This window comes from Sceloporus undulatus, chromosome 4 (assembly GCF_019175285.1).
Source record: "Sceloporus undulatus isolate JIND9_A2432 ecotype Alabama chromosome 4, SceUnd_v1.1, whole genome shotgun sequence".
In the NCBI taxonomy this organism is placed as follows: domain Eukaryota; kingdom Metazoa; phylum Chordata; class Lepidosauria; order Squamata; family Phrynosomatidae; genus Sceloporus; species Sceloporus undulatus.
The window spans coordinates 239370159-239382618 of NC_056525.1; the positions used below are offsets into that span (position 1 = coordinate 239370159).

A 12460-nucleotide genomic window follows, 5' to 3' on the forward strand; every position below is an offset into this window, starting at 1 on the left:
GAAAAAAGCTAAAAGAAAAAAAAAAGGAACATTTCAAAGTTCTGTCCCTGGTGAACATCTGACATGCTGCTGAAGAATCTCTGGAAAACAGGAAACACCCCTTAGATGCCTATAATTTAACTATAAAAGTTACAGAACTGCTTGCATTCGGAAGGCCATAATTATGCAATGAAAGGAGAACCAAAATGAGGTTTTGATATCTGTAGTCTGGTTTGAAAGAAATACAGAAATTCCACAACAACACTGAAGCTCTATAGATTAGAGGCACCTGCTTATGGAAAGGATGGTACATTTTCACTCATCTAAATATTTCATCCAGTTTCAATCTGGTGGCCCTAGAATAGAACAGTAGCTCCTCTACTACAGCTTAACAGGAAAATATGATTCAGCAAGTTACCTTCAGAGAGTGGGAAATTACTTTTTACAGTAATTTAAAAGTAAATTTAAAAGTCACTTTTAAAAGGAACTTGTTCCCATTATTCATTACCATGACTGAGAAGCAGTCCATAACCGTTACTTGTTACAATAGTGAAAAAGTACAGTCAGCCCTCTATATCCACAGGGAATACCAAAAGACAAATACATGGGTCCTAGAGCCGATCAAGCCTAGAAGCCAGAATGACTAAACTGATGCTCTCACACTTTGGCTGTATCAAGTGAAGACATGAATGTAGCAAAAGAGAAAGGCCACATTACAGGTTCATAGATTCATTCAAGGAAGCTAGGGCCCTGGCGTTCAAGACCTAAGGATTGCTGTTGATGATAGGGTGACTTGGAGATCTCTCATTCATAGGATTGCTATAAGTCAAAGTCAACATGATGACAGTTAACAACAAAAAACAAATTTGCTCTTCCCAGATCAATAAGCGAGGTGTGAAAAAGTTTTCCTTCGGTTTATAATGCGTTCATTAGAATAAATGAATTCCACCATCCCCACAAACAACCTGATGAGGAAACCAGGAGGAACCAAATTGGATACATTTGCTCCGTTTCCTGGAATGCACTGGGATCTTCTCTTTATCATGGCTATAGTCTTATATTTCCTCTCTTGATTGGCAAAGTTAGTGTTAAGATTTTAGTCTGTGAATTGTCAAAATGCCTTCTTGCTTGTGAACTAGATGCCCATCACTAAAATAAGCTGGGCTCCACTGAACCTCAAGAGGTCCATTGATTGCATGGTGGCCAGTTCTTCCTTCTTAACTGGCTCAGGGAAATTCAGTTTTTACTGGGGCTGCAATACTCTGGGGAGGGACAGTTAATCATTCATTTTCTATCTGCAAATGAAAACCATCTTCCTCCAAATGTGGCCATTAATATGGGTCTGGGGGAGAGAACTTCCATTGGTCCCAAAGGGATCATTTTGCCTAATGGCAATTGTTCCAAGTTGCGAGTGTGATGTGGACATTATACTATGATTCTGGAGACCAGGGTTCACTGCTTGGGCACGGAAACCCACTGGGTGACCTTGGGCAAGTCACACTCTCTCAACCTCAGAGGAGGACAAATGCAAACCCACTCTGAACAAATCTTGCCAAGAAAACCTTGCAATAGGTTCCCTTAGGTTCACCATACGTTGGCTCTGATTTGAAGGCACACAACAGTTTGTGGACATTTTTGTGGGGATCCTGGCTTGGGAAAAAAGGGTTAAAACTCCCTCTATGTGATGTAACTCCTCCACTGAAGTATTGAATTTAGAAAAGCATGATGCTGTTAGCCACCCAATTGAAATGATATGGTTTTGTCCCACAAATAGGCCTAATTATAGTTGTGGCCTTGTTTTCATCAGCATTCTGTCGCACCCAGAGGGCTGTTCTTTTCCTGCTTTTACTTTGTAGATTCTAAATTGGATGAAGCTGTGGCACCAAAGTGGTTTCATGGCTTGCTGACTGAATGGCTGGTTGTTAGTGGAATAATATTCCAACAAAAATCCCTCTGAAACCCAGTTAGGGGACCCAGACGTTTTAGTTTACAATGGAATGGAACCCAGACACAGCCTTTTCTTTCTTTATTTTTTGAAAAAGAGAACCAGTTATTTGCAGCTTTGTGTCTGGAGCTAGACATACTACCTCCACTGTGTTGGAAGAGTCAACAATTCAGTTTCAGACTGTAGAAAATTGATGTGTAATTACCATTTTAAAACCTGTTTCTTAAATTCTTGTTCCTGAAGAGGCTCCATTTTTGTTGTTATTTTCAAGGTAAAAGTAAAGTGCATAACTTGTGTAGTTCTCACTGTCTTTATTTTTAAAACCCAGCTATTAACGTGATTTTTTTTAATGTCCAAGTCTGCAAAAGTTCAAACTAGAAATACAATTGTGAGAGTGGTTCAGTCACTGGGTGAATCTACACTGTAGGAATAATGCAGTTTGACACCACTTTGCATGCTGTGTCTCCATACTATGGATTCCTGGAGTTTGTAATTTTACAAGGTCTTTAGCCTTCTTTGCCAAAGAGTGCTGGTGCCTCAGAAAGCCATAAACCCCAGGATCCTGTAGGATGGAGCCATGACATTTAAAGTGGTGTCAAACTGATTTATTTCTACACTGTAGATGCACCTATTGTTTATATCAGGACTACTTATTCTTTTTTTGTGTGTGCCATGGACTCCTTTGGCAATCTGCTGAAGCCTATGGACCTTTTCTCAGAATGTTGTTTTTAAATGCATAAAATCAAATAGCTAGGATTAGAAACGAAACCAATCTTATTCAAACACAGTTATCAGTATTTTGAAGAAAACAAATTTGTGATATAATGATGGACATAAATAAAAGACATTTTGAAATACCCCTGCCAATTATAATATGATACGAAAATAACTATGTTTTCTATTGGTCTCAAAGTCACAGGTATGGATAATACTATGGTCTGTTGCCTATGTTCATAATGGAAGAAAATCCTAAATTTCAGAGATTAACAAATTATTTATTATTTCATTTCAATCCATTATTTCAAAGATTTATATCCCACCTTTCTCCCACAATGGGATTCAAGGCAGGCTACACTAATTTAAAAAGACAGAAGTACAAAAGTTTAGAAATGATTAAACATTATTAATATTAAAAGGTAAGTTAAAAACATATAGTTAAAACATAGACAGCTACCTAACATCCTCTCAAAGACCCCTTGGGAACCAGTGGACCCCATCCTAAGAACCTCTGGTTTATATCTTTCTTGGTCCCACTCAAGATAAAGGGTTGAATCCAGGCAAAGTTAATCACATGTTGGTATCCAGGAATTATCCAGTGTGCTTATCTAGGTGTTGCTAGAATATAATTCCCATCAGCCTTCACTGCTGAATATACTGCCTAAAGCTGACTGGATTCTGGAGGGACACATGTTTCACCCTTTGCTAGTCTTGCCTAGCTTGTCCCAGTGGTTTGAGTGGGGTCATCACATCACTAACATAGTGTGAACCCATCACCTTGCAGCTAAACAGGGTCACATGCATGGTGATGCAAGATAAGGAATTAGCCACTCAAAAGAGTATATGACCTGCATATAAAGAGATTCGATCCATGTCACCAGTTACAAACTGTTAAAAATCTCATAAAGGAGATCCATCTACATGAACACAAAATAAACTGTTTAATACAGTTATAGATCCTCTGTTCTTATACGTATTTGTAAGACAGAGCCAATGTATGCTGAATCCCCCCCCCCCCAGTGATTTTAGTCTGCTAGGTAGTTCTTCTGAATCCTGTTTGGTTCAGAATATGGCCTGTGAAAACAACAGATCCTGTAAATGAGTCTGTTTAAGGCTAGGATAGCTATGGCCTTCTGGATGTTGCTGGACTCTAACTTCCATTGGCATCAACTAGCCTGTGAGATTGTCACGAATGTTGGAAATTATAGTAAAATCACACCTAGAGAGTCACTGATTCCTTACTCGACTTACTTACAGTACTTGATTTACATATCATAGTGGCTTCAAGTCACTATTATTGCAATAATTTTTAAAATATTTAAAATATTTTTAAAAAAGGTCTGATGACTGTGTCTTCATAGCAAGAAAATTCTACTTCATGCATTCCACCTATTTTGTACTTCACCCAATAGAGCTGTAGAATAACCTACATCATTAGATTTAAAAAGGCGTAATGAAACTCTCTAGGCACAGCTAGATCTTTTGTTCTCTAATAGCACAATGTTATGCATGGTGAATTAAAAGGAAGCTGCCACTGAATTCAATTTACTTGTTCCCAAATAAGTAAGTATAGGATTGCAGCTAAATTTGTCCCACTAGAAGCTGGCCTTCATTGCTCTGTCAGGTATGAACTGTAATTCACTGGAATTTTATTTTTGAATTTCTTCATGTTCATTTCTTAGTGACTTTGGACAAGTGGCAACGTGTTGATGGGTCAGCTATTCTCATTGATCCTTCCATTTCCAAATATGATGTTATGCATGTCAGCAGAGATGCCTCCAGTGATTTTGCCACCGTCCGAGACTTTTGCCTCACAGGTGAGACGGTCCCTTTTATTAAGCCTGAATTGGTTTTCCTCCTGTTTAATAAAAATCAGAACTTCTTTAAGGATACTAGGCTGTCTCTCCTCTCTCTTCTGTTCCTCCCTCCCACGTATTTATTTATTTGTATAAAGAGGCACTATGGGCCCATACAGACAGGCCAAAATAAAGCTGCTTTGGGTCACTTTGGAAGTATGCTGTTTAAATGACACATGCATCTTAAGAGGCCAGAAGCTGCACCAAAGCTGCTCTCCATTCCTTAAGACTGGAACGTGGCTTTGGCTTTGAGTTCTCCTACTGTCCTTATAAGGATTTTATGTCTCCTCCACTTTGATCAGCATTGTGGTCTGTAACAGGAAAACAACTGCAAACTTTCCAGTGTTTTTCATTGTTTGGATACAATGATCTGGTCTGTGTCTAATGAATGATGTAAATTACTGTTGCTAAGGTGATGATTTACAGTCCAGACCTCTGGGAGAACAGGGATTTTGATGTAGAATCATAAGAGTGCTTGAATATATGAGAATGCAGTGGAATCTTGAGACCAGCTGAAAAAGATGGTAGCATGACTGTTTGTAGACTTGCACCTACTTCCTCAGATGCATTTGGTGGACTGGGAAGCCTAGGGACAGGACTATATAGCAGTCTCTGTGTGAGAATGTTCGTAGGAATGCAAAACTTTGTGAATGTGGAGATGAGGTGACAAGTTCAGTGTTAGTGACTGTCCTTGGGGACAAGGCAAGGATATTGCCTCAAGCCAAGGTTAGCAGATAAGTATATAAATAAGTATTAGAATGTAATGGGGGAGCCAAAAAGAAGATGTGATGAACTGGCCAAGAAAGCCTCTGTGAGGCTGGGGGGTTAGCTAGTGTTATAATGTATGTAGTGTGCCAGTGTGTGTGTGTGTGTCTGGACTTCATGGAGGCTCTCTTGGCCAGCTGAGAAATTATTTTATGTTTGCCTTTGAAACTTGCTCTCCAAGTTGGTAGGTCTCACTTTAGTAATCTGCATATCTGTAAGTCTCAGTCAATTTACTCTCCAGTCTCTCAGTGCTTATTTGTCAGTGATCTATTACATTTACACTATTTTTCTGTTTTTTGTTCTTTGCAGTATGTGCAAAGGAAAAGTTATGCTTGGTGACTACTCTTGAAATGCAGTCAACAGCCGCACGATGCATGTTTTATCCAGAAACCCAGACCTGCACACTTGGACTCCAGGGCCACCGCTGTCAACTTTTGCTCAAGGAGCCAGCTACTTATATCTATCGCAGGCAAGGTATGTAAATTATGGAAGTATCTGAGGAGTGAATTTTGAGGAGGGTAGTAACAGAGCTTGGAAAAATTGTCTTTTTGGACTATAGCTCCCAGAATTGTCCAAGCAAGCTGACCACTTTTCATGTTATCCAAGGAATTATGGAAGCTGTTGTCTAAAAAAGGTTTTTTTTTTTAAAGACTAATAGCAGGAATGAAAAAGTGTGATTGACCATGGCCTTTGGAAAAAATAGGATAATCTCAAATAGGAAAGAGCGGAATATTTTGTAGCACGATGAGTGTTGTTTTTACCCTGGATTTGCAGTGTGGCAATATCTATAAATTACACTTTATCAGTCATGACTTCATCTTCTGGGATCCTGGGATTTGATATTTGTTGAGGCATGTGGAATTCTCTGCCAGAGAGCTTGACTATCTTCCCCTCAACTAAAACAGGGGAATGAAAGTATTTCACTAAATAACAATCCCAGGATTTCAGAAAATCGGGCCATTACAGTGAAACCATAGTGTTCTGGTTTGGTAGTAAGGTATAAAATCTTTTAATTGCAGTTGCAGCCACTTTAAACCACAAAACAGATTATTTAGATTTTTATTTTATATTATTTTAAATACTTGTTTCTTACATTAAAGCTTGTTTCTTCCATTCTCTCAGCATTAAGCCATTTTCTAGGAATAACATATGAAAGGGATCACCAACTTGCATCTGGTATGTTGAAAGCACTCACCCACAATGATCAGCCCAGGGATGGAACAAATATAAAAGGAACTTCTTCAACTAGCAGCTTCATGAACAACAGGAATTTTTGAAACTCCGCTACTTTTTTTCTAAGTGACTATACTATCCGATGAGTTTGGGAAGAGATGGGCAGCTAGAGAGGGTCTGAAACAAAACCTATCCTGTTTTTTACCCTGGATTTTTCCTATCAATTTTTTCAATACCACAAGGGAACAAATTAACTTTTTCTATTTGGAAAAAAAAATGTTGAGGTCCTAAAAAGGTTGTGGTGAAGGAAAATGTTACAATAGAGAATGATGCACCCTGGAGGCAATTGATATTTTTCCTTTTGGAGCCAATAGGGGGAGCTACAGTGATGTTCCTCTCAGGCTGCATAATTTCTGCATTGAGAGAGTACAAAATTCTCAGCCTTGCATTAGGAGCATGGACTCAGAAGCTTTTTAAAAGTAAAAATCCTGAAAAATCTCAAATAATTTTCTAGGCTGTCCCCAAGTAGTTGATTTGAGGATGAGTATTGCATCTGCAGGCTTATGTGCAGGTATGCTAAAAGCTGATGTTGCCCTTAGCAGATTTTTAGAAACCCAGATGGAAACTATGTGCGTTAGGAAAATAATCAGGACAGCAAAGTCTTCTCCAAAGCTTGAATGTAATGTATTTACTGTAATCTCCCTTCTGTATGTATAGGTGCATTTGGACCCATTGCTGAAATAGGTGATGCTCCCTCTGTAAACACCCCATTGCAAGGAACTTTATTTGGCACTTCTCAAGTCATCCAAGTGGGTTCCAGCTGGAAGAGAATCAAACAGTTCCTTGGGATTCCATATGCAGCACCTCCGGTGGCAGAGAGCCGCTTTAATCCACCCCAGGATTTTACTCCAGTGGAATCCTGGAATGCCACAATGACTCGGTGAGAAAAGTGATGGTTGCTAATGGTCTGCTGAACATTTCTCATCACTTTGCTTCTCATACATACAGAAGAATGGTTTGTCTTTACTGAAGCAGTATCTGTCTAATCTCCAGCAACCATCTCATGTGCTTAGAGTCCCACCATTTCCAATAAATTCAGCACTGGCCCTATCATTATACAAGGTTCCACCATCAATTTGGGGATGCTGTTAAAGGCCAGCAGAACATTAGTTATTTGTAACATTTTTATTACCATAAAGGAAGGCACCCTTTTCACCTCAGATATCAAAGCGTTTAAGTCTTTCTCTGGCTAACATATCATTACTGTTGATACCTGTACAACACAGCAAAACTTGCTTGGAAGAGCTGAGTTTTGCCCTCAAATTTTGCAGAGAAGTCTCAGTGTAAAATCGAATGAACCTGTGGAATTCCTCTGGAGCTACTATAAAACATCCCTGTAGCACTTTGTTTGAAAGAGCCAGTGTGGTGTAGTGGTTTGAGTATTGGACTAGGACTCTGGAAACCAGGATTTTGAATCCCTGTTCGGCCATGGAAACCCAGTGGGTGTCCTTGGGTAAGTCACACTCAGTCTCAGTAGAAAGCAAAGGCAACCCCCTTCTGAACGAATCTTGCCAAGAAGAACCCTTTGATAAGTTGGCCTTAGGTTTGTCATGAGTTGGAAATGACTTGAAGGCACAGAACAAGAAACTCATTCCTGCAACAACAACAAAAATCCCAGCAGTAGTTTTTTAGAGCTATTCATAAACATCACCATCGTAGTTTTCTGTGATTACTCATTATTATAAGCAAACATTCCTATAGTAGTTCTTCTAGAGCTACTTATTGTTACAACAAAATGTCCCCATACTAGTTGTTCTAGAGCTGCTCATTCTTACAGCAAAACATCCCCATAGAAGTTGATGGCATAAGCATTCATAGACCTGATGACATAGACTTAAGTCTATTAAAGGTTATGCTACTAACTTCTCTCTCTTAGCTAGTTTCAAAGCTGCTACAAGATCCCTTTGCACACTGATCCAGAATAACATGGCTATGTCCTTGAATTCCCACAGTAGTTGTTCTAGAGTTACTTTATAATAATAATTTAATAATAATTTGTTTTATTTATATACCACTATTCCAAAGATCATAGCGGTGAACAGCAAGTAAGCTAATTAACAAGTAAGCTAATTCTTATAATTTATTGTAATTTATTCTTACAACAAAGAATCCCTGTAGTAGTTCTTGTGGTGCTACTCATTCTTACAATGATATCTCGATGTGGTGAAATGCAGATGCACCTGGAGCATAATCAGCTCTCTTTGTTTCCCCTCACATAGGAAAATATTACCACACTGTATTGCATCATACCAATGTGTGTCTTGCATGTTAGCAATATGCTGATAACCAACTCATTTCACACTTTGTGATGAATATTTTTCCCATCTGGATGTCCTAGCTAGAGTAGATCTGTTTAGTCAATTGTTGAATGCTGTTGACTGGCCCATGTGAAATGGTTATACTTGTGGAACTCAGCTTAGACAACCATGAAATAAATACATCCTTTACACAATGGCCAGAAAGCACATCTCTGTGTGTAAAGAAACTTACTCGTTTGTATGACCAACAGGGCCGAAACCTACAATATATTAGTCATGCTTTTTAAGAAAAGGCACACAATCTGTCTTACTAAACTAGACTATTAAGTGCAGTGCTAAAATAAGATTTAGAGGTTTTGTGCTTGAAAAGGAGGTGGGACACCATTTTGACCTTTGTCTCGGGCAGCAAAACATCCAGTGCCATCCCTGGGCACCAGGTTTGGGAGAGCAGACAAAAAACCATTTATATATTTATTTAGCAAACTCATTGAATTTGTTAGTTTGCTTGTTTATTGCATTTATATCCCTTCTTGCTCCCAAGATGGAATTCAAGGCAGCTATTCCAATCTGTTTCAGTTTGTAACAGTGTCCAGGAGGGGGAAAACTGTGTAAATGCATCCTCTGACTTTTCAGTGCTATTTCTTTAAGGGAGTTGCAAAAAAAAAGTGGTGATTATTTATACCATCCAGTCCTATTGCTTCTGGATGACAGCTGGAACCCTAACCATCAGTGACCCAATTTCTCACCCACCTGAGTTGTGTGCATGTAGTTGATTTAACCACATCCGACCCACAGTTCACCATAAGGCCTGCAACTTATTTACCCAGGTGCTCAGTGACACATAGTAAATAAGGCAAAGCAAACTGTTGCTTAGTTATGTACTTCACCTTTGTGTGTACTATTACATTGTACACCTGTACACTGACGGCACTATATAAATAAATGATAGCAACAACAATAGTAATAACCACTATCTACAGTTTCCCCCTGCTTTATATAGTGCCATCTGTATGCATGACATTCTATAGAACAAGGTTACCCACAGGCCACAGACATCACCAATGCACCCACAAGGCTTTTTACATCCTTATTATTTTTGGTAAAAAAAAAAAATTGGTATCCCCCTGCACACTCCAGGATTGTGGGTGGCAATCTGACCATATCTGGTGAGGTTGGGCTGAGGAAATAAAGCTCAGTGGAGGATAAATGTGCTTTAAGTAGTTTCAGAGTACATAAAAAAAAATGTTTGGGACTTCAACTCCCTGAATCCTCTCAAGGTATTGGCATCTGCTGGGGTTTGGTTCCAGGATGCCGCGTGGATACCCAAATCCATGGATGAGCAAGTGTATTGAAATAGTATCCCTTATACAGTACAAAATAGTTAAACAGATAAACTGGCTTAGAGTGGCCTAGTGAGGCTGGAGTGTTAACCAGTGTTATAATATGTGTAGTGTGAAGCCATTGTCTCCAGTTTACAATACTGTTGATGGATTGGAGTTTGTGAATATATTGTAATTCAGCTGTTTCTCTTTTCATTCTTCTTTTATATTTTGTTTGCTTGTTTTGTTCAAGGAGTGCTATCCTAGGCCAGAGATGTCTGTCTCTTTTGATTCCATAATTTTAAACAATGGATCTTTTGTGTAAACATATTCAGTCCAATTCTTCAGAGTACAGATTATTGGGGATTTTGCTCTTCAACTACTTCCAAGTCCATACTCTCCAAGTATCCTGATTTGGCAGGCAGTCCTGATTGATCCTTTGTTGTTCTGTTTTTTCCAGCTGCTTTTAAAATGTCCCAGTTTCTCTCCCCCCTTTCTACTTTTCCCTTTTTTACTCAGCTTACTTCAATTGCTGCAACTTGAGTTCAAAGTGAAAAAGTTGTTTGTACAGTATTCCATTCACTCAGCAGCATCCTACCTTTCCCAGTAGTCTCAGGCAAAAACAAACTGCAGATAGCTTGTCTCTTTTTCCTCATTAATAACTTTTGCCTTTTTGATCACACTCTGATGTTGCTAGGCCACATGCATGCCACTTTTTATCTGTGAAATGTTGAAGATTTTGTAATAATAATAATAAATAATAAACGTTTATTTATATCCTGCCTACTCTGATTAGGACCGATGCTAGTCTTGTCTTTATTTGCTATTCAATTTTAATAGTAAAAACACTTGTTCATGTAGTGTTTTTTGACCTCTAGAGCTAGTTGCTGGCAACCTGGGGATGGTGAAGTCAATCCTTTTTCTGTCAGTGAAGACTGCTTATATTTGAACATCTACATCCCAGAGAACAGTGTAAGTACTGAATTCATGAAATGTATTATTGGCTTGTTAATTACATTTATTTCTTGCTTCTTTTCCAAGGAACTCAAACCACTGAATGTGTTCCTCTTATGAATTTTTATCCTCGTAGCAACCTTGTGAGGTAGGTTAGTTCAGGAAATAATGACTGGTGCACCTGATAAACCAAGTCTCTCCAGTCCTATGCCAATACTCTAACCGCTAGATAGCCCTGGTTCTCATCATAGCCCTGTTCTGTTGCCTGCCTAGTATAGAACCTACATGTGGAGAAGTGGAGACTGAACCCATCCTGGGTCCTTTTCACACTGTCCTGTTATAATACTATGATTCCACTTTATGGCTCTGTCCTATGTAATCCTGGTTAAGTTCATGGGATGTTATTTAGAATTCTCAGCCAGAGAGTTCTACTGCTTCCTCAAATTACAAACATCATGATACCAGAGGATGCAGCCAAGGCAGGTAAAGTGGAATCATAGTGCTATGGATTTTACCACATGTGACTTTCAAATCCCCATGACAATTCAAAAATAGAGTCTTTGGTAATGCTTTCACATGACACTCCATGCATCGTTAAAGTACATTCCGTCATTTCCAGGAAAATCCATCAATAAACTCCCAAATGTACTGCTGTCCCGTTAGTTTTCAGGTGTGATAAATTCTTTGCATGGCAGTTCTGATTTTGGCAGACATGCGATGTCAGTGTCTCCCCCGCTTCCCTTTCCCTGTTCCACTAATTATCCACACAGAGGTCCCCCCCCCATTCTTTTATTTTCTACATTTCCTGCTAAAACCATATTAGCATATCTCCAGAACTGCAATAATGTTAAAAATTAAAAATAAAATAAAAACCCTGAAAGGCCTACTGGGTTTGACATAGGGCAGGGTGGTGAAGTTAGGGGGAGTGCAGAAGAAACTGGCATGCATCCAGTTCTCCTTACTAGCACAACTGTAGTGAGAATGGGGCTCGTGTGATTAAGGGCCTCACTTAGTGCTAACCATATCCAGAACTTTAGAAAAGGTAACTTTTTGACTGCAGTTCCCAGAATCTCTGAGATGGGATGGTAAGTCCAAACTGCAGTCCAAAAAAGTAACTTCCAAACTCTGTCCCTGAGCAGTCCCCCCCCCCCCCCCGGCAATGGGAAGTTGCCCAGATACATTGCAAAAGCCTATACACCTGCATCTCACACAATAAGAATGGCAGAACCACCTGCTTTTTTTAGTTGCTTGATAGCCTTCATGTGATGTCCTGTAAGTATTGTTATAGTTTTAGCAATGGAGGCTCCAATACCAATGGGAGTAGGGTACTGCAATGTAGCATGGAAGGGCCATAATGTGGAAACATTAGCCAGAGAACATACACATGAATGGCTGCTTTTGCCATACCTAGCCTAGGCCTTACATGCAAGCAGG

The 12460-nt window shown here is 39.2% G+C and overlaps 1 protein-coding gene across 1 annotated transcript in view; it reads left to right on the forward strand.

Moving 5' to 3' along the window:
- The window catches only part of TG (thyroglobulin), a 186122-nt gene that overhangs the window by 98314 nt on the left and 75348 nt on the right, over positions 1–12460 (forward strand). Inside the window, exons 36-39 of the mRNA XM_042464471.1 lie at positions 4324–4458; positions 5572–5736; positions 7153–7375; positions 10951–11044. Of these exons, the coding sequence (XP_042320405.1) occupies positions 4324–4458; positions 5572–5736; positions 7153–7375; positions 10951–11044 (617 nt within the window). The remainder of the gene's footprint in view (positions 1–4323; positions 4459–5571; positions 5737–7152; positions 7376–10950; positions 11045–12460) is intronic.